General features: G+C 38.6%; 2 protein-coding genes across 2 annotated transcripts; both read right to left on the bottom strand.

Moving 5' to 3' along the window:
* Positions 1–910: 910 nt before the first annotated feature.
* On the bottom strand, positions 911–10,654 carry LOC139942555 (uncharacterized). The gene is made up of 4 exons (XM_071939396.1): positions 10,330–10,654; positions 5,393–6,106; positions 3,405–3,710; positions 911–1,065 (listed from the first exon to the last, which is right to left on the bottom strand). The coding sequence occupies exons 1-4, from the start codon at positions 10,652–10,654 to the stop codon at positions 911–913; spliced, it is 1,500 nt and encodes a 499-aa protein (XP_071795497.1).
* Positions 10,655–15,142: 4,488 nt separating this feature from the next.
* LOC139942507 (uncharacterized) lies at positions 15,143–26,714 on the bottom strand. Its single transcript, XM_071939321.1, has 5 exons — positions 26,387–26,714; positions 17,787–18,509; positions 15,994–16,281; positions 15,757–15,801; positions 15,143–15,270 (listed from the first exon to the last, which is right to left on the bottom strand). The coding sequence occupies exons 1-5, from the start codon at positions 26,712–26,714 to the stop codon at positions 15,143–15,145; spliced, it is 1,512 nt and encodes a 503-aa protein (XP_071795422.1).
* Between the last annotated feature and the right edge of the window lie 496 nt (positions 26,715–27,210).

Here is a 27,210-nt window from a genome sequence, read left to right as displayed (position 1 = left end):
AAAGGCAGTGGACACTATTGGTAAATGTCAAAGACCAGTCTTCTCACTTGGTGTATCTCAAAGTATGCATAAATTAACAAACCTGTGAAATGTTGAGCTCAATCGGTCATCGAACTTGCAAAATAATAATGAAAGAAAAAAACACCCTTTGTCACACGAAGTTGTCTGCGTTTAGATGGTTGATTTCGAGACCTCAAGTTCTAAATCTGAGGTATCGAAATCAAACTCGTGGAAAAATACTTCTTTCTCGAAAACAATGGCACTTCAGAGGGAGCCGTTTCTCACAATGTTTTTTACCATCAACCTCTCCCCATTACTCGTCACCAAGAAAGGTTTTATGCTAGAAATTATTTTGAGTAATTACCAATAGTGTCCACTGCATTTAATGCTAACCTGTGGACATCATGTTTTGAGTTACAAAGTACCAAAATAAAATTAAGCTAAGCACTATTAGTGCTATTAGCTGTGTTAAACACAGCATGATTAACCTGAATAAGGTATACCAGCCAAGTTTAAATTTCACTTGATATCATAAAAGCTTACTTGGTAACAAGCATTGAAGAGCTCTCGAGAGAATACAACATTGTGAAAAACGGCTCCCTCTGAAGTAAAGTAGTTTTCGAATTAAAAGTAACTTTCCATAAAAGTATTTGAAATGGATGTCGAAACCTCAGAATTTGATTTTGAGGTCTCGAAATCAAGCATCTGAAATCACACACTTTCGTGTGACAAGGGTGTTTTGTTTCTTCCGTTATTATGTCGCAACTTCGACGACCAAATGAGTTCAAATTTTCACAAGTTTGATATTTTATGCATATTATGTTGAGATATACCAAGTGAGAAGATTGGTCTTTGGCAGTTATCGATGGTATCCAGTGTCTTTTAAAAGCTTACGTCACTGGTCTATTGTTTAATGTAACTTATCAGGTATCTCACAGATAAAGGGAGAGGTCGAGTTATCCATCATGCTATCGCCATCTTGCTGAGAACCATTAAGGGTGTAGTTGACTAAACTGCCCTCTGCCAATAGAGATATCCCTGCAGAATTAAACGAATTAATAGAGAGTGGCAAGAAGTGTTGGACTGTTAAAAAAAACATTACATATTATGGTGGCATAACATAAGGTGCTTGTTGACCCAATTCACTTGACGTCACCATGGGGGGGGGGTGGGCAACTTAGTGTACGTTATTCAGTGAAGTGGACATTTTACAGGCAAGGCGGCGTTTACATCTAAACCATACAGTCTACCCGCAGCCCATGAGTTAATAATCATAATTCATTGTAACTGCCGGGTTTTATCTGCAGCATTGAGTGTGTTTTTTCATGCGTGACCTCGGTTTGAATATATAGTTAGTCCAAAGGGCTTCTGAATTTCATTTTTTTTTCGGCCTTATCTGAAATGTAGACATAAATTATGTAGCAGTACTTTGAAATGAAGAGCATAATCATCGTTTTGTATTAAACAAATCGGTGCAATTCAAATAAAAAATAAATAAAAAATGTGTACGTAAAAAATTGCTTCAAAAAGAAAGAAACCAAGTCACACAAACACGGCAAATTTTTCCGTTATGAATGATGCCAACAGTCCAAATTAGTATATACGGATACATTATTTCATATTCTTCCCGGAAATTTTAAAAGCGAGTCCGGATCGTAGCTAGTCCAGTCAGGATACAACGATTTCCACCGATAGTCCAAAACTCCCGTTACAAAAAAAACCCAACCATTAAACAGTATGGTTTTCCTGCACGGTGATTGGCTGACGATGACATCATCCATTGATGTAACAGCTTGCTGTTTTTCGTGGGTATGGTGCCCCGACCGCCAAGCCAAGGTCTCATGTTTATCCTTGTTTTAGCTTAACATTGTATTTAGTAAACAATGGGGATGCCATTAGTAACATAATGGTTTTTTTCTTGCCATCCTCATTCCACCGCCCCCCCCCACCCCCCATCAGTGCCCCAATGACAGCAATAAATTCCCCCGTATGTTGGGTGTATGTCTGTACATGTTTTTTATGGTCCGCCAGCCTACATTAGATATTGTCTGCTTACATGAAAGTATTTTCGGCTTTATTGAAGCACTTACCATTAGGTCCTTTTAGCTGATCACTCAAGCTGAACATCTTCCCATTATCTGCATTGATAAAACATGCCAAGGTAAATGCACACTGTGTGTAATTTGTAAATTGCTTCTACTTTAACTGTTCTGCCATCTTGTCGCTAATTATGAACTCATTGTATTTCCTCTGATCTATACTGTGCCAGAGAGTAGTTGTTTTGTCTTAAGTTCGTCTGTCCTTGTTTTTGCATATATGTCTGTTTGTTGTGTTTCTTTGTCTGTCTGGCTGTTTGTAGCTTCTGCTTATTAAAAAAAAAGAAAAAAAAACACACACACAAATAAAATAATAAAATGAATAAATGGTGAAGAGGTTTTCAACTAGTGGTTTAATCCCAACGAGGCCTGGTTCTTGATAATTTTACCGAGAAGAAGTCGAGGTAAATTATCAAGAACCAGGCCTCGGCGGGTTTAAACTACTAGTTGAAAACCGATTCAACACACTTTGATTCCCATTCATGAATACCCTTTTCGGTAAAATCAACACCTTTGGGTCAAAAAGTAAAACAAATGCAAACATTATAATATTGTTCAATGATTTCCTTCAACACAATACCCCTCCAGCTATAAAATGGTAAAGCCCTCGGGTAAACAACTTTGTATAGGGGAATGCTGCGCGAGTCGCGCGTATCGCGTGATGTGTCACACCAATAGGAATAGCGAAACTGTCTGAGGTATCTATGAACACTAAACATGTATGCCGTGCGTTACTGTTATACTTTTAAAAAGCGTTTGTTTTTCTTCATCTTCATAGAAACCACTGGCCTCGAGCGTCACTGAGTGACTTTGGACATTAGATATTGGACACTCTTGTAGTTTTGTCTGATTACCTTGCACATCGATATTGGACAATGGACATCCACATAGGTTTGTACGGTGAATGTCTACGTCGTATACATAGAGTTATATATAAGAACTAGAGGGCGCACGAGTGATGCTTCGTGCACAAACGCCACGGGACCGCAAGATGACAAGCGCGTCATTCTGCATGCGCGTCTAATGTGAAATACACGCGATGCTGTTTGTTCAACTTACAAAATGGCCTTACAAACACACGCTGTGAGATAGCTGTTTTTGTCAACTTAGAAAATGGCCGCCTGCTCGCATGCCGGAGCGTTTGGTCGTATATGGGTTTCGAATATGTATGTACATGTACTAAATGCCTTCATTGTACATCTAGTGTTGTACATTCATGTAGGTTTGTAGATTGAATGTCTATCATGTACATCTGTATTGGATAATATTGGACACTCCCATATCAGTCGACCGTTAATGGTTTTAGCGAAAGTTGATACTTACCATTATAGATCAAGGCAGTGGCAATGTTTGACCCAGCCTGAGCTGTACATGCAACGGCCGTCGGACTGACTTGACTTGAACTCATCACCAATGTAGAGCGAACTACATACGTAGAAACATTCGCTGATTGAATCGTGTGGTCATCTCCTGAAGTGTCAAGATTCTCCCAACTGTCGGTTTGTTTGTGATACAGACTCCACGTAATGATGTGCTCAGATGGGTAGCTACTAGCCACGCACTCGTACTCCAGACTGTTTTTCATAATCAGTTGACGCACTTGTAACTCCCAATCTGTAAACAAAACCACCAAGTTGTGAGAAAACATCAAGCTCAGGTGTGGCGGTTTCAGTCTTCGGCCGTGTTCAGTTTTCCGGGGCTCAGTACGGCACTAACAATTGACTACTTTCGCTTGCTGTGCGCAGGTGTCGCATGACGTAATGGTACCATATTTGGTCATTCGGAAAACTGAACACGGCAGAAAGTTGCAACCGCCACACCGGCACGACCCGCTATTGATTTCATGAGCATACTATACTGCGCAGTAAACAACAGTACTTGATACCGCGGTCGAAGCCTGGTTTTTCGAGGTTGTTGTTATCTGAACCGGCCTCGTGGTTGAAACCTCGAAAAACTTACTTCGACCCCACGGTATCAAGTACTGTTGTGTGCCGTGCAGTATAGTATCTATGCATTTCATGAATTCAGAGCAGGCCGGTGCTTGCGTAAGAGCCTTGGCTCGTTTTGTAACCTAGCTCGTTGATACCTCGAAAAGCCATGTTTCGACCCCACGGTATCAAGTACTGTTATGTGCCGTGCGGTATAGCATCTATGCAGTTCATGAAATGATTTTTCCTTTTACCGATGCAAACCATATGTTTTCTCGGTCAATTTCGGCAAATGAGCAGCCAATTTAACCATCGCGAGAAATCGACTGCTACTGACAAGGGTCATTCGATTTTGTTTTTGTGATTAGTCGAATGTAATATTGCGTCATTGGATTTAACAAAGCAAACACTCAATTTAACAATTCATCAAAGCAGCATTCGCAAGTTCACAGACGCTTCGTGGGGCGTATGTGGAATTAAACTGAGTGCTAAAGGAATTCGTCTCGACTCAAAACGAAATTGAATTGCCGAATTCTGAACTTGAAACGCAGCAGCAAGCGGAGAGGAAAAACAGCTTTTTAACTCGAACACATGGAAATGAAATTGGCAGCTCATTTTCTGAATTTGACCGAGAAAACATTGTATAGGCAGTGGACACTGAAGGTAATTAATTTAAAAACCTTTGAGCATAATTTGTTTTTGGTAACAAGCAATTGGGAGCTTGTTTATAGTAAAAAACATTGTGAGAAACGGCTCCATCTGAAGTAACGTAGTTTTCGAGAAAAGAGTAATTTTCCACGTGATTTTGAGACCTCAGATTTTGATTTTGAGGTCCCGAAATCAAGCATCTGAAAGCACACAACTTGGTTTCACAGCTGCCATTAATAGGAGAGTTACAAGTGAGATTAGCGCTCGAATACTGGATGGGGGAGGTGGGGGTGGGGTGGCATTGCCCATTATATAAGAGGATTGATAAATATGAGGAATTCGAATTGAATTGAATTGAATAGCAGACATTCGAAAGATAGGTGACTTCATTATTCTGCCATAGAGTAAGTTAAACTTGAAAGCTTGTTGATGTCATTGTCAAAGGCTTTTTTTTACGCAAGCACCGGCCCGCTCTGAATTCACGAACAGCTTTTGGTACTAAACTACACGATACATAACAGTACTTGATATCATGGGGGTCGAAGCATGTTTTTTCGAGGTTGTTTGTTGTACCTCAAACCCTCGAAAAGCCAGGCTTCGACCCCACGGTATCAAGTATGTTCCGTGCAGTGTATCTATGCAGTTTGTGAATTCGGAGCGGGGGTGCTTGCGTAAGGAGCCTTGGACAATGCTAGCTTGTTGACAATTGTTTTTACTCACCGCGTGTTCGACAAGAGTAAATGTTATGTATCTGTTGTTGGGTGAGAAGACCGTCAAAGACCGTCAGATGACTGTAAGAAGCAGAGCCACCATATTTAGTATAATCGGAAGCTCCGTTGGATGTGCCAAGGAAGAGCTTCGTTAAACTATCACGAAAGCTTGTTGTAGCTCCTGAAGATGCGGTACTCGCGATTGGTACACCGTCAACGAATAACTGAAGAGCGTCATCAACCGTCACATTGCCGATGTCAATAGTTAAAGCCAGGTGAAACCATTTGTTTAGGGGTATCTTTGATTTGTCGTATGCCTTAATGTAACTACGTGTCGATGTTTTGATAAAACACTTAAACATCTTGTTTGCTATAAAGAAAGCAATACCCCTGGCCGTTGATGATTGTCCCCCTGAGGTGATGTAGTAACGGGTGCCAGTAAAGCCCGATGACGTATCTATCTTGAGCCATAAAGACCACGTCATAGATTCACAGAGACCCGGGTCAGAGATACAGGTGTCTTTAAAGTCACCAATGTTTAAGAATGAACCTGTTTTAGCATACACGGCGCATGCGTGATCAATGACGTCAGGAGCAGGAACTATTTTAATCAAACTGGTATTTCCGCCGAGTTGGAACCCGTCACCACTTACTGGAACGGAGTCACATGACGAGACGTGGCTCTTCGTAGGACCAAGGGTTCGGTCAAGAATCGGAATAATATCTGCATAACAAAATAAAAATGTAACTCGTTAGCTTTTTATTTTATTTTAGTTTAATTTATCATTGCATTTTTTCCTTTTTTAAACATTCATAAATACCTCAGACAGTTTCACTATTCCTATTGTTGGAGAGCGCGTCACGTGGGTGTGTATAGACCTTTGTTTATGACCGGTAAAAAGTGTTAATTCATGGGCGTGACATGCGACCTTGCACCTGTTCTTTTAAGACAGTTTCTTCATTCCTATTGGTCGAGAGCAACGGCTGAAACAGTTGTGCCACATGAAAGTGTGTTGAATCGGTTTTCAACTAGTGTTTCAAACCCGCCGAGGCCTGGTTCTTTGTAATTTACCTCGACTTCGTCTCGGTAAAATTATCAAGTCCAGGCCTCGGCTCGGGTTTGAACCACTAGTTGAAAACCTCTTCACCACACATTGAATCCCTTAATAATCCCGGTCAACTTCTTTTTGACCCAACATGTGTAAAGTTAAAACTACAATACAAAACACCAATATTCCATAGTGACCTCAAATCTTGGTATTGGTCAATGGTTATTTTGGTATGACTTTGACATTAAAGGAACATGTTGCCTTGGATCGGACGAGTTGGTCTATAAACAGCGTTTGAAACCGTTTGTTATGAAATGCATATGGTTAGAAAGATGTTTTAAAAGTAGAATATAATGATGCACACAAGTATCACTCAAAATTCCACGGTTTTCCTTCTACGTCGCGAACTAACACGGTCGACCATTTATGGGAGTCACAAAATGTGACTCCCATAAATGGCCGACCGTGTTTATCGACGAGTTAAAAGAAAACCGCGCAATTTCAAGGCATGTGTTTGTATATCATTGTGTAAAACGTACGTAAAAGAACTCGTTGCACTTATCGAAAAGACAAGAGCTAGCCCCGGTGTTTCTAGTTTTATTGGCAGCTTATTGCACCGTAGTCTCCACACATTGCAGGAATTAAAGTTAGAATACATTGAACGTAAGTGACGGATTATGCGCGCTATTAAAGCCATTGAACACTTTCGGTAAACAGTACTGTATTGTCCAAGGCCCACAATCGTGGATCACAACTTCTATATAAAAAAAAAAAATGTGAACATTAAAGCTTAATCGGCCACCGGAGTCGGGAGAAAATAACGGGAAAACCCAGCCTTGCTTCCGCACTTTTCGCCGGGTCATGACATTTAGAATAAATAAGTAAATAAATAAATTAAATATCGAGAATTGATATTGTTTTACTGTTTTCTCAAAAAGTAAAGCATCTCATGGAATAATATTTCAAGAGAAGTTTTTCACAATTACCTTCAGTAAACTGTTAGTTGTTTGCAAATCTGTGAACTTGTTCTCCTTTTTTCTGTACCGAAAGGGTCCAATGGCTTTAAGTCTCGTCTCATTATTAACATTATGAGCCGTTAATCAAGAGATATTAATAGCAAGACACATAATCAAGTACAGGCCAAGCTTTACATGTACACTAAATAAGTGAAAACAATACAGACAAAGTAATTATAAAATTATTGATTGTAATTATTATAAGTTATCACACAAGCGCGAGTGGAGTACGGAAAAATATAGCGCTTCTGCGTCCCATATCTAATGAGCCCGAAGGCCGAGTTGGATACACCGCAGACGCGCTATATTTTTTTTTTCGTATTTCCACGATAGCGCATTTATCTTCAAGCAAACTTGGCGCGTGACATATAACACACAACAGACGATGTGACCTATGTTTACATTCAAACCGCCCTCTGTTGACAAACACTCTATACGTCATGTTTCGCCGGGCACTGAGTTGCGCAGTCACAGTAAGATTGCGTTCACTTTCTAGCTGGCTGCCAAAACACAAAGGTTTTGCCCGGCGATATGCGCGCGAATCATGTTGTGGTTTTCGTGTGACGTCAGAGGTCACATCGTCTATACGTATGGTAGTGATATTAGCCGTGCAATATAGGTTTTTATCACCACTCCATTCAGCGAATCTGATTGGAGGATTAGCGCGTACTTGAAGATAAATAGCTGTTATCCACTCAAGGCTAGGGCGTTTATATATCTGCCATTTGGCAAAAATTATGAAGCAAAGTAAAGTTTTAGATGCACAATTATCCTAAAATATCAATTTATTAAATGGACTTTGTAGACATCCTCACTCCGGTCTGATGGGTGTGTTCGTCTTTTCGGAAGCCTTTTAGACAGAAGCCAAATTGGTAAAGACCAGTCTCCTCACTTGGTGTATCTCAACATACGCCTAAAATAACAACCCTGTGAAATGTTGAGCTCGATTGGTCGTCGGAGTTGCGAGATAACCATGAAATAAAAAAACACCCTTGTCACACGAGGTTGTGTGCTTTTAGATGCTTGATTTCGAGACTTCAAATTCTAAACTTGAGGTCTCGAAATCAAATTTGTGGAAAATTACTTCTACTTTGAAAACAACGTCACTTCAGAGGGAGCCGTTTCTACCATGTTTTATACCACCAACCTCTCCCCATTACTCGTTACCAAGTAAGGTGTTATGCTAATAATTATTCTGAGTAATTACCAATAGTGTCCACTCCCTTTAAAGGAACTGGACACTATTCTTAAAATATGTAATAGCTTAAAAGCTGACTTGGGCACGAGCAATGTTGGTAATTATATAAAACATTGTGAGAAATGGCTCCCTTTTGAAGTAGCATAGTTTTTGAAAAAAATAGCATTCTAATTGAATTGGTTTCGAGACCTCAGCTGAAGTCTCTAACTCAAACATCTGAAAGCACACAATTTCGTGTGACAATTGTGTTTTTTATTCCGTTATTCTCTCGCAACTTCGATGACCAAATGAGTTTAAAATTTCACAGGTTTGTTATTTTATGAATAATTATATTGAGATACACCAAAAGTTCACAAAGAGTCTACTCTGTACCAGTAAAATATCGTACTTTCGATTTGTTACCACTACTAACAATTTGCATCTTTAATATATATATTTGTTTTCATATTATACTCACGAAAAATTGTAAACCAAAATATTTAAATTTGGTTGCGAAAATTTACTTTTGAACGCCTGGAAGTAAAACTTACTAGGAAGCTCACGTGATCTTTTAAAACTACTTTTTGGTTGAAAAAAATCACGTGACCTTCGTTTTTGTAAAAATGCTCAGAAAAACAGCATGATTTCTTTTTAATATTTTTTTTAGGGAAGGTTATTCTCTAGTTCTGCATTGAAGACCTTGACAGTCAGTCAGATACCGCGACCGGTCTCCCCACCCACTGCACGCCGTTCTACTGCCGTGTAGCACGGCAGATCGTGCCCCGCTATACACGGTGTCAAACTATCACAAGTTTGGGCTAAACTCCGCTTTTCTGTCGAATGTTTTCACCATTTACTGATATTATTCAGTTCGACACGGCAAAGGTTCGACACGTTAAGCGCAGGCCCAAGATACGTCGCTGCAAAATTAATTACAGTATAACACAAAGTGTATCTAGATGAAGGAACACAAAAATGACAAGAAACAAAAACTCGTCTTAGATCACAGATTTACATAAACTTACACGGTCGTATGATGACGACACTATAAATAATCCTTTTCAACATTTCTGTTTGAAATGTCATGTTTGGTGAGAGATATACAAAACTAATTCCCCGTTTGGAGTTTATCGGCCAATGAGCGTGTTTACTGATTTTTGTTGATCAATTTCATGCGAAAGTAATCGGTTTGTTTTCCCATCAATTTCTCGTGACCCAGATGTCAGTTTATGAACATCAACAACTGTTTTGTTACTAACAACTATGTATTATTCATTTAAAGGCAGTGGACACTATTGGTAATTACTCAAAATAATGATAATGATAGTATAAAACCTTACTTGGTAACGAGTAATGGGGAGAGGTTGATGGTATAGAACATTGTGAGAAACGGCTCCCTCTAAAGTGAAGTAGTTTTCGAGAAAGAAGTTATTTTCCACGAATTTGATTTCAAGACCTCAAGTTTAGGACTTGAGGTCTCGAAATCAATCATCTAAACGCACACAACTTCGTGTTACAAGGGTTATTTTTATTTCTTAATTATCTCGCAACTTCTATGACTGATTGAGCTCAACATTTCACAGGTTTGTTATTTTATGCATATGTTGAGATATACCAACTGTGAAGGCTAGCCTTTGACAATTACCAATAGTGCCCACTGCCTTTAAGATACAATTTTGATTATGGGCAAACAGTTTTCACTTACCAATAACTGCCTTGGTGGTATTCTTTAACCAGACCCGTCTCGGTATATCGGTCGAGGGCAGACTGGCGATGATCTTGTCCATGTACTCCACGATGAAGGTGAGTTCCCCAATGGTCGATACTGTGGCCAGTTCGGCAACATGTCCAGTGTGGCTGACCTGCTTACAAAACATCTCAGCTTCATCGTAGGAGAGGTTCTGAGGGAAATATCGGTAGCAATAGTTCCCATTCTCCATCCATTGAAATAGGCATGGTGAGCATAAGGATTGGCTCAAACCAAAAAGTGCTGATACTAAAGCTATGATTAAAAGAAACCAACTACCCATTGTACGTGGTATTGGTAATCAACGATGAAGTTGGTGATATAGTTTTGTTGCACTCGGTTTATTAACAAAACTGTTTCGATTGCAATTCAGTTCCCTTCTTGTGCAAATGGTCTGCAGCCACAGAGTGCTAGACATTATCTGCTAGCTGTTTTAAAGGCTGGCTGTCCTGACGTTTGCAAAATGGGGGTGATCGGCATGCATCGACATCACTCATGCATGACATATTAATATTTAACTGTTTACCTAATGGACCCCCCTTAATAACTTTTAGAGGATTGCATAATAATGTTCATTGTGTAAGGGCCTAGCTAATTAAAGGTAAAAAAAAATTACAAAAAAACTGTTAAAGGAACACGTTGCCTTGGATCGGCCAAGTTAGTCTTTGAAAAGCGTTTGTAACCAGTTTTATAAAATGCACATGGGGAAAAAAGATGTTGTAAAAGTAGAATACAATGATCCACACAAAACATGCTTCGAAATTGCACGGTTTTCCTTTTACATCGTCGACTAACACGGTCGGCCATTTTAATGGGAGTCAAATTTGGGAGATAATAATGAAAGAAGAAAGTGACCTTGTCACATGAAGTCGTGTGCGTTTAGATGGTTGATTTCGAGACCTCAAGTTCTAAACCTGAGGTCTCGAAATCGAATTCGTGGAAAATTACTTCTTTCTCGAAAACTATGTCACTTTATAGGGAGCCGATTCTCACAATGTTTTATACCACCAACCTCTCCCCATTACTCTATACCAAGTATGCTAATAATTATTTTGAGTAATTACCAATAGTGTCCACTGCCTTTAAACACATTTCTCTGCTACAGTAAGCACGCATATTTGCTTACCGGTTAAAGCCATTGGACCATATCGGTAAACAGTGTTGTCCAAGGCCCACACTTTGTGTACCACAACTTCTATATCAAATGTGAAAATTTAGGCTCAATCGGTCATCGGAGTCGGGAGAAAACAACGGGAGAACCCACCCTTGTTTCCACGCATTTCGCCGTGTCGTGAGATGTGTTTAAAATAAATCCGTAATTCTCGTTAACGAGAATTTATATTGTTTTGCTGTTTTCTCAAAAAGTAAAGCATTTCATGGAATAATATTTCAAGAGAAGTATTTCACCATTGCCTTCTGTAAACCGTGTAAGTTATTTGTAAATTTGTGAATTTTTTTTTTCTGAACTGAAAGGGTCCAATGGCTGTAAACATAGGATGCGACTTGCCTTAGCTACCGGGCAATCTAGGCCATCTAGCTGGTAAGACACTGCTCTAGAATTTCAAAATGCGTGGTTTTCATGCCTGCTTCTCGGACACATTGTAGCCGCGTCCTTCGCAATTCAGCTCTAAGTAAGGATGATTAGCCCCCAAACCCAAATGATTAACACTCAACGATGCATATGGATAAAACCACAAGTGAACTTCGTTATTCTTGATGTAAATTTATTTAACAGTATAACTTAATTTTATTTTTTTATATTTTTTTTTCTAAATCTACAAAATGTTGAAGTCAAATTTCAGAGAATAAATTTTACACTAAACAAGATCAAGATGCTTATTAGGTGCTTACACATCAATATACGGGGAAAAAATAAAATTGATATTCTTTATTACCGATGCAAGTCTATTTAACATCTATTTAATATAATATATTAAATATTTTGCTTTGTTTTCTAAATCTACAAAATGTTGAAGTCAACTTTACAGTAATATAAAAAGGGAAATTGTTTTTAAAAACATAAACAAAAGTAAACAGACGCTGTACTACTTTAGCAGAAAGGGAAACTGATTTCTTTGTTTCACAAAGTTGTCTTATTCTTTTGAAGTTTTAAGATTATTTATTGTTTAATTTATTAGTTAATTACCTTCAATGTCTGCATGCATTTGCATATATGCCAACTCACAGCTTGCTAAAACACAATAATTAAGCCAATCTCTACGGAACACGCTTACCAAAATAAGGTTATCGGCTAAGCTAACGTCAATTGAACAATCTGTGAGTGGTACTCTGGTCGTTGCTGCTAAGCAGTTAAATATTTGTTCTGCTTAAAGTACTTGACCAGGGTTATAATCAAATATCAGAGCGCTAGAAATAAATGTTGATTATTATTATGTCCACTGATAATAAATAATAATTCATAAATACTAACGGGAATCAAAGTGTGTTGAATCGTGTTCAACTAGAGGTCTGAACCCGCCGAGGCAAGGTTCTTGATAACTTAACTCGACTTCGTCTCGGTAAAATTCCGTCGAGGTAAATTATCAAAAACCAGGCCTCGTTGGGTTTAAACCACTAGTTGAAAACCTGTTCACCACACATTGATTCACTTATCAATATATTTCTCATTTATCTACCTTACATTAATACATGAAAATCTGCTTATAAAAGAAGCTAATCATTAACACAGCATATTCAAGAATTTGGTTACTTTTTTACCATAAAACACAAAGTTCCTTACATTATAGCCATTGGACACTTTCGGTAACAGTATTGTACAAAAGCCCACACTTGGTGTATCACAACTTAAAATATAAAATAACAAACCTATGCAAATTGCGGCTCAATCAGTCATCGGAGTCAGGAGAACATAACGGGGAAGACCCACCCTTGTTTCCGCACGTTTTGCCGTGTCATGACATGTGTTTAAAATAAATCCGTAATTCTCGACAACGAGAATTGTTAATTGTTTTAAGGTTTTCTCGAAAAAGCTTCATGAAATAACTATTTTAAGAAAAGTCTTTCACCATTACCTTCTGTAAACCCTGTATTAAGTTATTTGTAAATGTGTGAACTTTTTTTGTTTTTCTATGCCAAAAGTGTTTAATGGCTTTAAAGGCAGTGCACGCTATTGGTAATTAGACAAAATAGTTATTAACATAAAACTTTACTTGGTAACGAGCAATGGGGAGCTGCTGTTGATATTATAAAAAATGTGAGAAACGGCTTACTCTGAAGTGACGTTGTTTTCGAGAAAGAAGTTATTTCCACAAATTTGATTTAAATACCTCAAGTTTAGAATAAGGTCGCATCTAAAAGCACATTGTGTTTTCTGTCATAGTTATCTCGCAACTCCGACGACCAATCAAGCTCAAATTTTTACAGGTTTGATGCATATCTTTAGATACACCAGGTGAGGAGACTGGTATTTAGCTTACAATTACCAATAGTGCCCAGTGTCTTTAAATAAGTTATTATTAAAGTTCCCATTAACTACCTATACATAAATACATGAAAATCTGCTTATAAAATAAGCTAATCATTAACACAACATAAAGGATTTGGGTAATTTTTCTACTACAAAGCACAATATCCCTTTATATTAAAGGCAGTGGACACTATTGGTAATTATTCAAAATAATTATTAGCATAAAACCTTCCTTGGTGACGAGTAATGGGGAGAGGTTGATAGTATAAAATATTGTGAGAAACGGCTCCCTCTGAAGTGCCATAGTTTTCAAGAGTGAAGTAATTTTCCACGAATTTGATTTCGAGACCACAGATTTAGCACTTGAGGTCTCGAAATCAACCATCTAAACGCACACAAGTTCGTGTGACAAGGGTATTTTCGTCTTTTATTATTATCTCGCAACTTTGATGACCGATTGAGCTCAAATTTTCTTAGGTTAGTAATTGTATGTATGTTGAGATAAACCAAGTGAGAAGACTGGTATATATAGTGTCCACTCTGCCTTTGAACGGTTTGAAGAGAGTTTTTTTTTTTGGGGGGGGGGGGTCAGAAAGGGTTTATTTGATTTATTCAGACCCAAACCTTTCAAATCAAATCTAGCCCGTATTGGTAGCCAATGTAGATCCTTAAGAATGGGTGTGATGAATTCCCGAGTGCGAGTTCTCGTGAAAAGTCTGGCAAAACAAAGTCACGAAAATACGTTTCACTTGCTAATAATGTTAGTCTACTGCGACAAAAATTATTTTCGTGACTTGTTTTACATATTTCTAAAAGAACTGTGGACATCGTGTTTTGTGTTACAAATAGTACCCAAATCCTAAAACAAAAAACTTAAAGCACTAACACAACTGATTTACTAGAATAAGGTTACCAGCCAAGTTCAATGTCACATGAACAGTCAGTGAGTGATGGATTTAAAGGCACTGTACACTCGTTGGTAATTACTCAATGTTATCATAAAAACTTAGTTTGTAACTAGCAATGGAGAGCTGTTGAAAGTATACAACATTTTGAGAAACGGCTCCCTCCGAAGTAATGTGGTTTTCGAGAAAAAAAAATTGCATTTGATTTCGGGACCTCAGAATGAGATGGCGATGTCCCGAAATCAAGCATCTGAAACTAAACAACTTCGTGTGACACGGGCGTTTTTTCTCCCATTATTATATCGCAACTTCGAGTTCAATTGTTCACTTTTTTGTAATTTTGTGCATATATTAAGATATACCAAGTGCGAAGATTGGTCTTTGACAATTACCAAAGGTGTCCAGTGTCTTTTGAAAGCTTACGTCACTGGTATATTGTTTAATGTAACTTATCAGGTATCTCACAGATAAAGGGAGAGGTCGAGTTATCCATGCCGCTGACGCCATCTTGCTGACAACCATTAAGGGTGTAGTTGACTAAACTGCCCTCTGCCAAAAGAGATATCCCTGCAGAATTAAACGAAAGAACAGATAGTGGACAGAAATATTGGAATTTTAAAGGGAAGGTACATGTTTATAATTACTAAAAACAAATATTAAATTTATACCGAGCATTGTAGAGCTGTTGATAGTTTTAAAACATTTGAAGAAACGGCTCCCTTTTAAGTGGCACAGATTTTGAAAGAGGTAAATTCTCACTAAAATAATGCAAACAAGTCTAGCCAGAAGTCTTTTATTTCTATCTAACACTGCCAGAAACTGCCTTGTTTGCAAAATTCAAGTTTGTATTGTCCTTTTAAAGGCAGTGTACACTATTGGTAATTACTCAAATATGTATTAGACAGATATATTTCTAGGGGTGTTTTCGACTATCATCATCATTAGACCGTATAAGTTTTATGTAAATTTGCGTTCTTCACGATTTTTGTTTCTTACCAATTCAGTATTCGTTTGTCCCTTTAAGTATGCTCAATGTTGATTACAAGCACTTACCAGTAGGCCCATGTAATTGGTCGCTCAAGCTGAACATCCCATCTCCTGTATTGATAAAACGTAACGTCCAGGTAAATTAACACTATAATGTGTTTAGTTTTGCTTCTGCTCTTGTCTATCTGGTCATATGACATCAATGTATTTCGGAGTAGATTAGATTATATTAAATATAATGTCCGGAAATTGTCCATTGGAGTGCGGGCGTGTCGAGCAATTGCTTTCAAAGTTGATACTTACCATTATAGATCAAGGCAGTGGCACTGTTTGACCCAGCCTGAGCTGTACATGCAACGGCCGTCGGATTGACTTGACTTGAACTCATCACCAATGTAGAGCGAACTACACACGTAGATACATTCACTGGTTGGATCGAGTAGTCATCTCCTGAAGTGTCTAGATTCTCCCAACTATCGGTTTGTTTGTGATACAGACTCCACGTAATGACGGGCCCAGATGGGTCGCTAACCATGCACTCGTACTCCAGGCTGCTTTTCATATTTAGATGACGCACTTGTAACTCCCAATCTGTAAACAAATCATCAACTTGTGAGAAAACAAAATTTAACTTCAAGTTGTTTGAAAATCTCAACGCCTTCCCATCAGCAAACGTTCTCACTATCCAAGTTCGGTAACACAGTCGTCTTACAAAAAAAAAAAAAAAAAAAGTTTTACCCCGGAGTTAACTTCCTAATATCCCGTTCACACAGCACTACGACCCCGTTCAGACATAGACCCCACTTCTACTTCGATGGAAAAGTGGCCAAGAGCGTCTTGACCAATCGTGGACCAATCGTGGACCAAACGTTGGATTGTCTCCATGAGCGTGGTTTGCTCTCCCCACGCCTTTGTTGAACACTAGCGGTATACCGCGCTTCGTGCGGCAACCCCGCTAGGAAGCTCTACGTTTACAATGCTGCAAGTGTAGCGTTGTGTACGGGGGAGTTAAAAGTGACTGGGTAGGGTCATAATACAAATCACTGTGGCAAACCACCAATCCCAAGTTAAGACGAATCTTAGTGCTTTGTGAAATAGTATATACTTGTTCGTCTTTTTTCCGTTTCGGCATCAGTTGTCGATCCCATCCATATTTTCCAGTTTCCACCGGGTCCCGATAGTGTTTCTTTTCCAGTCCCGTTTATATCCCGTTTCGTTGATTTTGTTCCCGTTCAGTGTATTATCTACCTGTCCTGTATCGTTTACAAGTCCCTCCCCCCCCCCACCAGCCCCGTTCACTTCCCTCCAATTCCCTGTCCCACTGTGTGCTCCTTCCCTGCCCCGGCCCATGGTTAACCCATGCCTCCTTGCCTCCCGTCCCCGCGATCCCATTCATTGGCATTGTTCCTTGCTAGCCACTGATTGCCCATGACTCATATAATTTCCAGTTTCGCGCGGGTCCCCTTTGGGGTTCTTTACCGCTGCATTGGATTGATTCCCCCTCCCCCATTCAGTATAATATTTTCCTGTCCCATGTCCGATATCATGATAGTCCCTTTTTTCTTTCAAGGTTCAGGAAGATTCAAGAAGATTCAAGAAGGTTCAAGAAGGTCCAAGAAGGTTTAAGAAGGTCCAAGAACGTTCAAGAAGGTTCAATAAGGTTCAAGAAGGATCAAGAAGGTTCACAAAGATTCAGGAAGGTTCAATCTAGGTCCATGAAGGTTCAATAAAGTTCAAGAAGTTTCAAGAAGGTTCTGAAATTTCAAGAAGGTTCAAGAAAATTCAAAAAGGTTTAATAAGGTTCAAGAAGGTTCAAGAAGATTCATGAAGATTCAAGAAGGTTCTGCTTGTTAGTTGAAGGTTATTTGCTAGTTGTTTTTACTCACTGCACGACCCACAAGAGTAAACGTTATGTATCTGTTGTTAGGTAAGAAGACCGTCAAAGACCGTCAGATGACTGTAAACGAAGGTTAACTAATAATTATATAAAACAGCCACAAAAAATGTACCTAATAAAATGAAAGCAAACACAAGAAAAACACCTATAAACATCTTAAAAGGGCCAATACACACATGCTAGCTATTTATTTACTCACCGCGTGTTCCACAAGAGTAAAGGTTATGTATCTGCTGTTGGGTGAGAAGACTGTCAAAAACCGTCAGATGACTGTAAGAAGCAGAGCCACCATATCTAGTATAATCGATAGCTCGTATGGCTGCGTTGGATGTGCCTAAGTAGAGCTTCGTTAAACTATCAGAAACGCTTATATCAGAACTGGAAGATGAAGTACTCGCGATTAGTACACCGTCAACGAATAACTGAAGAGCGCCATCAACCGTCACATTGCCGATGTCAATAGTTAAAGCCAGGTGAAACCATTTGTTTAGGGGTATCTTTGATTTGTCGTATGCCTTACGGTAACTACGTGTCGATGTATGGATAAGATACTTAAACATGTTGCTTGAGATATAGAAAGCAATACCCCTGGACTTTGATGATTGTCCCCCTGAGGTGATGTAGTAACGGATGCCAGTAAAGCCCGATGACGTATCTATCTTGAGCCATAAAGACCACGTCATAGATTCACAGAGACCCGGGTCAGAGATACAGGTGTATTTAAAGTCACCAATGTTTAAGAATGAACCTGTTTTAGCATAGACAGTGCTTGCGTGATCAAGGACGTCAGGAGCAGGAACTATTTTAATCAAACTGGTGTTTCCGCCGAGTTGGAACCCGTCACCACTTATTGGAACGGAGTCACATGACGAGACGTGGCTCTTCGTAGGACCCAGGGTTCGGTCAAGAATCGGAATAATATCTGCATAACAAAATAAAAATATAACTCATGAGCGTTTTATCTAATTTTTATTTAAATTTTAAACGTCATTTGAATTGCAACTGAAGACCATCTTGTTTCCAATTTCACTTTAATGGATGACTTTGGAACGCTAGGTGGCAGCAGACTTACAAGGTAAATTTCCATTATTTACTTAATTCTGAGCATGCACCATTGATCTCCAGTATAATAACAATAACAATAACAATAACAATAACAATAACAATAACAATAACAATAACAATAACAATAACAATAACAATAACAATAACAATAACAATAACAATAACAATAACAATAACAATAACAATAACAATAACAATAACAATAACAATAACAATAACAATAACAATAACAATAACAATAACAATAACAATAACAATAACAATAACAATAACAATAACAATAACAATAACAATAACAATAACAATAACAATAACAATAACAATAACAATAACAATAACAATACTAATACTAATACTAATACTAATACTAATACTAATACTAATACTAATAATAATAATAATAATAATAATAATAATAATAATAATAACAATAATAATAATAATAATAATAATAATAATAATAATAATAATAACATCAAAGTCTTATATAGCGCACGTGTCTACCTAGCAAGGTACTCAAGGCGTTGCGTATAAAACAAACTGTCAGAAAGATACCTTACAAGATGCTACGACGCATACAGCAGCCACAACCAGGAACACCGGGGCGAACCCCTTCTCTTTTCGATAAGTGCACTGGGTTGTTTTGCATGCGTTACACAACACATGAGACCAACGACTTTACGTCCCATCCGAAGGACGAAGTAAAGGTTACGTGTCTTGCTTAAGGACACAAGTGTCACGGCTGGGGGATTCGAACCTACACTCTGATGATCAGAAACACCAGAGTGTGCATTGGTGCTCGTAACCGCTATTAAAGGCAGTGGACACTCTTGGTAATTACTCAAAATAATTATTAGCACAAAACCTTTACTTGGTAACAAGTAATGGGGAGAGGTTGATAGTATAAAACATTGTGAGAAACGGCTCCCTCTGAAATGAAGTAGTTTTCGAGAATAAAGTACTTTTCCACGAATTTGATTTCGAGACCTCAAGTTTAGAATTTGAGGTCTCAAACTCAAGCATCTGAAAGCACACAACTTCGTGTGACAAGGGTAATTTGTCTTTCATAGTTATCTCGCAACCCCGACGACCAATCGAGCTCAAATTTTCACAGGTTTGTGCATATGTTGAGATACACCAAGTGAGAAGACTGGTCTTTGACATTACTAATAGTGTCCATTGTCTTGAAAGCTTAGGTTTTGCAATACTGGCGAAATGTTATTAGCTTTAATTAATTAAAAAAATACTAAGTTATAATGCACAAAGAATGATATAGAAAGGTTTGCGGTAAGACCATGTATAATGGCTATCTCTAATGAGTTAGGGTGGTTCTGAAAAGAACCGTTGGTTTCAACTCGACGTTTCGATCAGTATGCTCTGATCGTCTTCTGGAGAAGAACGGTTGCATCATGTCAACCAAAGATAGCGGATCTCATTTGGTGCTTGTTCATTCCCCCGTTACGAAGGAGAAAATCAAAAGCGTCTAATTAAAGTCCATACATACGTCTGAGACTGAGTTAATAATAACTACAGGACATTCACAATTATCTACCAATTATTGGTTGGCTGGATTTGAACTACTGAGTGGGAAACAAAACAATGGCGACCGAAATTAAGAAGTGGCCTTGAAAAGTTCGCTGGATTGGAGTTCAATAAGAGTCACCACATGGTTTTTCAGTGCAACGACCGTTTGGTTTAGTTGATTATCAGGCAATAAAAAACACACGGGTTTGATATTGCCAACTCAACCGGTAGGGACCATGTCTCAAGAATTACACAACTGTTTTTCAAACTTTGTAACAGTTATGGACTCCTTAGGCCTTAAAGACACTGGACACTATTGGTAATTGTCAAAGACCAGTCTTCTCACGTGGTATCTCAACATACGCATAAAATAACAAACCTGTGAAAATTTGAGCTTGGTTGGTCGTCTGAGTTGCGTAATAACGATGAAAGAAAAAACACCCTTGTCACACGAAGTTGTGTGCTTTCAGATGCTGGATTTCGAGACCTCAAATTCTAAACTTGAGGTCTCGAAGTCAAAATTACTTCTTTCTCAAAAACTACGTCACTTCAGAGGGAGCCGTTTCTCACAATGTTTTGTACTGTCAACCTCTCCCCATTACTCGTTATCAAGTAAGATTTTAGGGTAATAATTATTTTGAGTAATATTGCCAATAGTGTCCACTGCCTTTAAGTATTAACTTAGAAAAAAACGTGACCCAATGTTGACCTCTACTTCCGGGTGAACCGAAGTGGGACCAATTCTAAAGAGTTACACAACCGATTGTAAAACCTTTTTTAGTTATAGACTCCTTGGCATTAGATATTAAGTTTGAAAACTGTGACGCCATGTTCACCTGTACTTCCGGGTCAACCGAAAGTGGGACTTTAACTCAAGAACTACACTTCCGATTTTGACACTTTTTTTCAGTTATAGACACCTTTGGCATTGGAGATCAGCCTTAAGTTACCGTGACCCAATGTTAACCTTTATTTCCGGGTCAACCGGAAGAGGTACCATAATTATACCAAGAACTACCCAACATTTTTCAAACTTGTTTTCAGTTATAGACTCATTGGACATTGAAACACATAATCCAAGCAAAATAACACAAACTGCTTTGTGTTTGTTCACGAACACCTTATGTCTAGTTGTTAGCATTTATTCCAACCGTCAAAAGCCCATGAGTTTAAAGACACTGGACACTATAGGTAATTGTCAAAGACCAGTTTTCTCACTTAGTGTATCTCAACATATGCATACAAATACAAACCTGTGAAAATTTCAAGCTCAGTTGGTCGTCGAAGTTGCGAGATAATATTGATTTCGAGACCTCAAATTCTAAATCTAAGGTCTCGATATCAAATGTGTGGAAAATGACTTCTTTCTCGAAAACTATCTCACTTCAGAGGGAGGCGTTTTCACACTGTTTTGTACTATCAACCTCTCACCATAACTCGTCACCAAGTAAGGTTTTATGATAATAATTGTTTTGAGTAATTACCAATAGTGTCGTCTGCCTTTAACCAGGGCATTTTGTAAACGACCATAAGTCAAACTTGGCTAAGTATTGTTAAGAGTAAAATCCTACATTATTAAAGCTTAGGTCTTGCAATACTGGCGAAATGTTATTAGCTTAAATTAATTAAATAATTTACTCAGTTATAATGCACAAATAACTAAATAGAAAGGTTTGCGGTATTAGCACCATGTAATGACTATCTCTAATGAGTTGGGGTGGATCTGAAAAGAACCGTTGTTTTCAACTCGACGTTTCAATTTGTTTGCTCTGATCATCTTATGGAGAAAGAATGGTTGCATCATGTCAACCAAAGATAGCGGATCTCATTTGGTGCTTGTTCATTCCCCCGTTAACGAAGGAGCAAACCAAGAGAGTCTAATTAAAGTACATACATACGTCTGAAACTGAGTTAATAATAACTACAGGACATTCACAATTATCTACCAATTATTGGTTGGCTGGATTTGAACTACTGAGTGGGAAACAAAACAATGGCGATCGAAATTAAGAAGTGGTCTTGAAAAGTTCGCTGGATTGGAGTTCAATAAAAGTCACCACATGGTCTTTCAGTGCAACGACCGTTTGGTTGATTATCAGGCAATGAAAAAACACATGGGTAAGGTTCCCTTATTTAACCGGTAGTGGGATCATGTCTCAAGAATTACACAACTGTTTTTCAAACTTGTTACAAGTTATAATCTCCTTAGGCATTAAAGTATTAACTTTGAAAAACCGTGACCCCGTTGACCTCTACTTCCGGGTTAACTGAAGTGGGACCATATCTCAAGAGCTATTCAATCGATTGTAAAACTTTGTTCAGTTATTGATTCCTTTGCATTAGATGTTAAGTTTGAAAACTGTGACGCCATTTAAAAAAAATAATTGGGGGGGGGAATAATCCAATACTCGCAGCTAAGAGCTGAAATGCGAAGGACGCGGCTACACTTCTTTGAGAAGCTGGCATTCAAGGGCGCCCTTGGCTGCCAGGCACATCAACCAGTTATGACCACGGAGCACAGTCAGCCAGAGATCGAAAGTATTAGATTTTTTTCCCCGAGGGAGGAAAACCGGATGGTCTGGAAAACCCTCGTGGCACAGCAGAGAATCAACGATATCTCAAAAACCATACGACCGATTTTCAAACTTGTTTTCAGTTATAGACTCCTATGAAAAATCGTTACCCCATGTTGACCTGTACTTCCGGGTCAACCGGAAGTTTGAAAATATTTCAAGAACCATAAAACCGATTTTTAAACTTGTTTTCAGTTATAGACTCCTATGAAAAATCGTTACCCCATGTTGACCTGTACTCAAGAACCACAGAACCAATTTTCATTTGTGTTTAAGTTATAGGCTACTTGGGTATTGGAGATTAATTTTGAAATACCGTGACCCCATGTTGACCTATACTTCCAAGTCAACCGGAATAGGGACCATTTATAAAGAAGTGTACAACCAATTTTTTATTTTATTTCGTTGATTTAAGTTGATTTTTTTTTCCGAGGGAGGAAAACCGGATGGTCTGGAAAACCCTCGTGGCACAGCAGAGAATCAACGCACAACTGAACTCATGACCCCGGCCGGGAATCGAACCGATGAGACACGAGCGCTTATAGTTACAAACTAACCATGCCACCATGACCTCTACTTCCGGGTCAACCGAAAGTGGGACTACAATATCTCAGGAACTACACAACCGATTTTGACACTTTTTTTCAGTTATAGACACCTTGGCATTGGAGATCAGCCTAAAGATACCGTGACCCATTCTTAACCTTAACTTCCGGGTCAACCGGAAGAGGTACCATATATCAATAGCTACACAACATTTTTCACACTTTTTTTAAGTTATAGACTCATTTGAGCAAAACACATAATCCATTTTGTAACGGCCGACAGTCATACTTGGCTTAGTATTAAAGCCATTGGACACTTTCGGTAAACATTATTTCCAAGGCCCACACTTCGTGAATCACAACTGATATGTAAATAACAAACCTGTGAAACGTTAGGCTCAATCAGTCATCGGAGTGGAGAGAAAATAACGGGAAAACCCACCCTTGTTTCCGCACGTTTCGCCGTGATTGTGTTTAAATTCAATCCGTAATTATCGATATCGAGAATTGATATTGTTTTAATGTTTTCTCAAAAAGTAAAGTCTATTTCAAGAGAAGTCTTTCACCATTACCTTCTGTAAACCCTGTAAGTTATTTGTAATTCTGTGAACCTTTTTTTTTCTGTACCGAAAGGGTCCAATGGCTTTAAAACAGCATATTAAATAATTTATCTCAAGCACCCTTGCGTGCAGCTTCTGCATTTATTTTAACTAATCACAAAAGGTTAAACAGGTTGAGTCAACTTGATATCAATAATTAAAAATGGAGTTTATATTTAAGCTCATATTGGTCACGGAAGACTTCATTTCAAAGTTATCGTCCTTCATGTAAACGCATTAAAAGATTATCTGCAGCAGTGTTGTGGTAATTGTCTTCACTTTGCTGGCTCCATTATCAGAATTAAAGACACTGGACACAATTGGTAATTGTCAAAGACCAATCTTCTCACTTGGTGCGTCTCAATAAATATATGTACAAAATAACAAACCTGTGGACATTTGAGCGAAATCAGTCATCGAAGTTGCGAGATAATAATGAAAAAAGAAGAAACAAAACTTGTGTGTGCTTTTAGATGCTAGATTTCTAGACCTCAAATTCTAAACCTGAGGTATCGAAATAGCGTTTGTGGAAAATTACTTCTTTCTCGAATAGTACTCCACTTCAGAAGGAGCCGTTTCTCACACTTTGCTTCAGCAAAAAGGAAGAAGGTGATGACACAATAGTTTGCTTATCGCTTAAAAAAGTCCTTAAACGTCCGTTTAAAACCTTGCAGGGTCGTTGGGGGGGGTTCATCGTGAGGGATTCAAAAGCGTCCTTGTGAGAATGTATTTTGAAACGTTATCGTAGCTGCAAATCTTGAAACGTAAGCCTAGCTTGACTCGGGATTGAAAGCGTAGCTTTTGATTATAGCGTAACTGGAACCTAAACATATCTTGGATTAAGCGTAGCTGAGAAGCTGTGTAGCTTGGAACGTAACCATATTTTTGGGAACGTAACCATATTTTTTTGAACGTAAGCATATCTTGGAACGTGATCGTAGCTGGGTATTTTGGAACGTAAATGTAGCTGCGTATGGAACGTAAGCGTAACTTGACTTAGGATTGAGAGCGTACCTTTTGTTATTATAGCGTAACTTGAAGGAACGTAAGCAAAACTTGGAATGTAAGCGTAGCTGAGTAGCTGTGTAGCTTAGAACGTAACCTTATCTTTTGGAACATAAGCATATCTTGGAACACAAGCGTAGCTTGACTCAGGCTTAAAAAACGTACATGTTGATATTATAGCGTAACTTGAAGGAATGTAAGCGTAGCTGAGTATCTGCGTAGCTTGGAACAGAAACAAATAATACCTCAACAATCTCAAAAATAACACTTCATTCACAGAATTAAAAAATTATAAAAAAATTGACAAAATAATGCTTTGATGAAATTTTGTTTTGTCATAATTTTTGTTTCAACCTTTTACAAAATTCTTATTCACCTGTCCTTTTTTACGATCGGGGCTCCGTTTTTTGTTATCCTTTTTTCTTCTTTGTAAAACATTTTTAAGCTACTCACGCAATAACACTGTCAATATAACAAAACGCGGTATTCCTACGTTTTGACATAATCAATCTTTTTTAATTACCTGAAAACTCCTAACAAAAAGAAACTAGGAGCCATGAAACAAACAGAGCATTATACGATCATAAGAACAGAGCATGGTGCGATCATAAGAAATAACGGAGGTGTACCGACTGACAAACCCACGATGACAAACATGTAGTTTGATGTCTGGCTCCCAACCCCTACCAAGCTAACGGCGAGACCCGCACGCTTGGAGTTCATAGCGCCTGGATTATACACCTCCAGCCCCCCACGAGACACGGCATGTGCGGTATGGTACAATGCCCCAAGGCTTACGTTCTGATTGCTCCACGCCGTGGGGCCATATAACAAGCTTCCGTTACACGGACTCTTTGAATGCGAATCTTACGTTAGATTTTTTACCATTATTTACATTTTGTAGCGATAATTTGAATACATGATCTTTTTCGCCAATTATTCGTTAATAATTTTGTAAAAAAAAGATTTAAATTTGGTTTGGTAAGTTACTTTTAGACGGCTGGAAGTAAAACTAGCACGGAAGGTCACGTGATTGTTTGTACCACTTTTTGGTTAGAACAATCACGCGACCTGCGTTTTTGTCCTAAAATGCTCAAAAACGGCTAAAAGGACTGTTCTTCTTCATTCCTGGAAGACCGTTGAAGTCATATCTTAGTCTATTTTGTAGCCAAAATAGCCAAATTCGGCCGGTGTGTCCCTTTAATAAATAAGTTGTTATGCTAACAACTATGTTGAGCAATTACCAATAGTATCCAGGGCCTTTAAGACACAATTTCGATTATTGGCAAACAATTTCCACTACCCAATAATGTAGTCTGTTTTTCGCTATTTTGACCCAGATTGCCGATCGACCTCAAAATTTTACAGAGTTGACATTTTTATGAAGACGGTGGATTACATGAAGTGCTTACAATGCCAGCAACTGGTTTGTTAGCAAACCTAATATTCAGATACAATTTCGGTTATGGGCAAACAATTTCCACTTACCAATAACTTCCTCGGTGGTAGTATTCTTCAACCAGACCCGTCTCGGTATATCGGTCGAGGGCAGACTAGTGATGACCTTGTCCATGTACTCCACGATGAATGTGAGTTCCTCAAGGGTCGATACTGTGGCCAGTTCGGCAACATGTCCAGTGTGGCTGAACTGCTTACAGAACATCTCAGCTTCATCGTAGGAGAGGTTCTGAGGGAAATATCGGTAGCAATAGTTCCCATTCTCCATCCATTGGAACGGGCATGGTGAGCATAAGGATTGGCTCAAACCAAAAAGTGCTGATACTAAAGCCACGGTTAAAAGAAACCAACTACTCATTGTATGTGATATTTTGGGATCAACAATTATAAGTTTTTTTTTTCTTTTATTTATTTTTCACTCGGGATATGAACACAAATATTTCGATTACAATTCAGTTCTCTTCTCAAATGTGCAAATGATCTTCAGCCACTGAGCGTCGGACTTTATCTGCTTTATCGGCTGGCTGCTGTGACGTTTGCGAAATGAAGATGATGAGCAGTGACATCACTCAGGCATGAAATTATTTAACTTCTTACCTAAAGGATCACCGTAAAGAGTTAGGGCTAGCGTTAGGGTAAGGGTTAGGGTTAGGGTGAGGGTTAGGGTTAGGGTGAGGGTAACGTTTAGGGTAAGGGTTAGGGTTAGGATTAGTGTTAGGGTTAGGGTAAGGGTTAGGGTTAGGGTTAGGGTTAGGGTTAGGGTTGGGGTTAGGGTTAGGGTTAGGGTTACGGTTAGAGTTAGGGTTAGGGTTAGGGTTAGGGTTAGGGTTAGGGTTAGGGTTAGGGTTAGGGTT

Source organism: Asterias amurensis, chromosome 10 (genome assembly GCF_032118995.1).
Source record: "Asterias amurensis chromosome 10, ASM3211899v1".
Lineage (NCBI taxonomy): Eukaryota > Metazoa > Echinodermata > Asteroidea > Forcipulatida > Asteriidae > Asterias > Asterias amurensis.
The sequence above is the reverse complement of the archived record's forward strand: the minus strand, read 5'-3'. Positions and strand labels throughout refer to the sequence as shown.

Bases quoted from the DNA above. Each gene is read 5' to 3' on its own strand.
- LOC139942555 (XM_071939396.1), bottom strand. From the start codon at position 10,654: ATGGGTAGTTGGTTTCTTTTAATCATAGCTTTAGTATCAGCACTTTTT. The intron at 6,107-10,329 runs GTAAGTGAAAAC...TTTGTTATGCAG, and splicing joins TACCACCAAGGCAGTTATTG to ATATTATTCCGATTCTTGAC. The intron at 3,711-5,392 runs GTGAGTAAAAAC...TTTTGTTTACAG, and splicing joins TTACTCTTGTCGAACACGCG to ATTGGGAGTTACAAGTGCGT.
- LOC139942507 (XM_071939321.1), bottom strand. From the start codon at position 26,714: ATGAGTAGTTGGTTTCTTTTAACCGTGGCTTTAGTATCAGCACTTTTT. The intron at 16,282-17,786 runs GTGAGTAAATAA...ATTTGTTTACAG, and splicing joins TTACTCTTGTGGAACACGCG to ATTGGGAGTTACAAGTGCGT. The intron at 15,271-15,756 runs GTAAGTGCTTGT...TTAATTCTGCAG, and splicing joins CCAATTACATGGGCCTACTG to GGATATCTCTTTTGGCAGAG.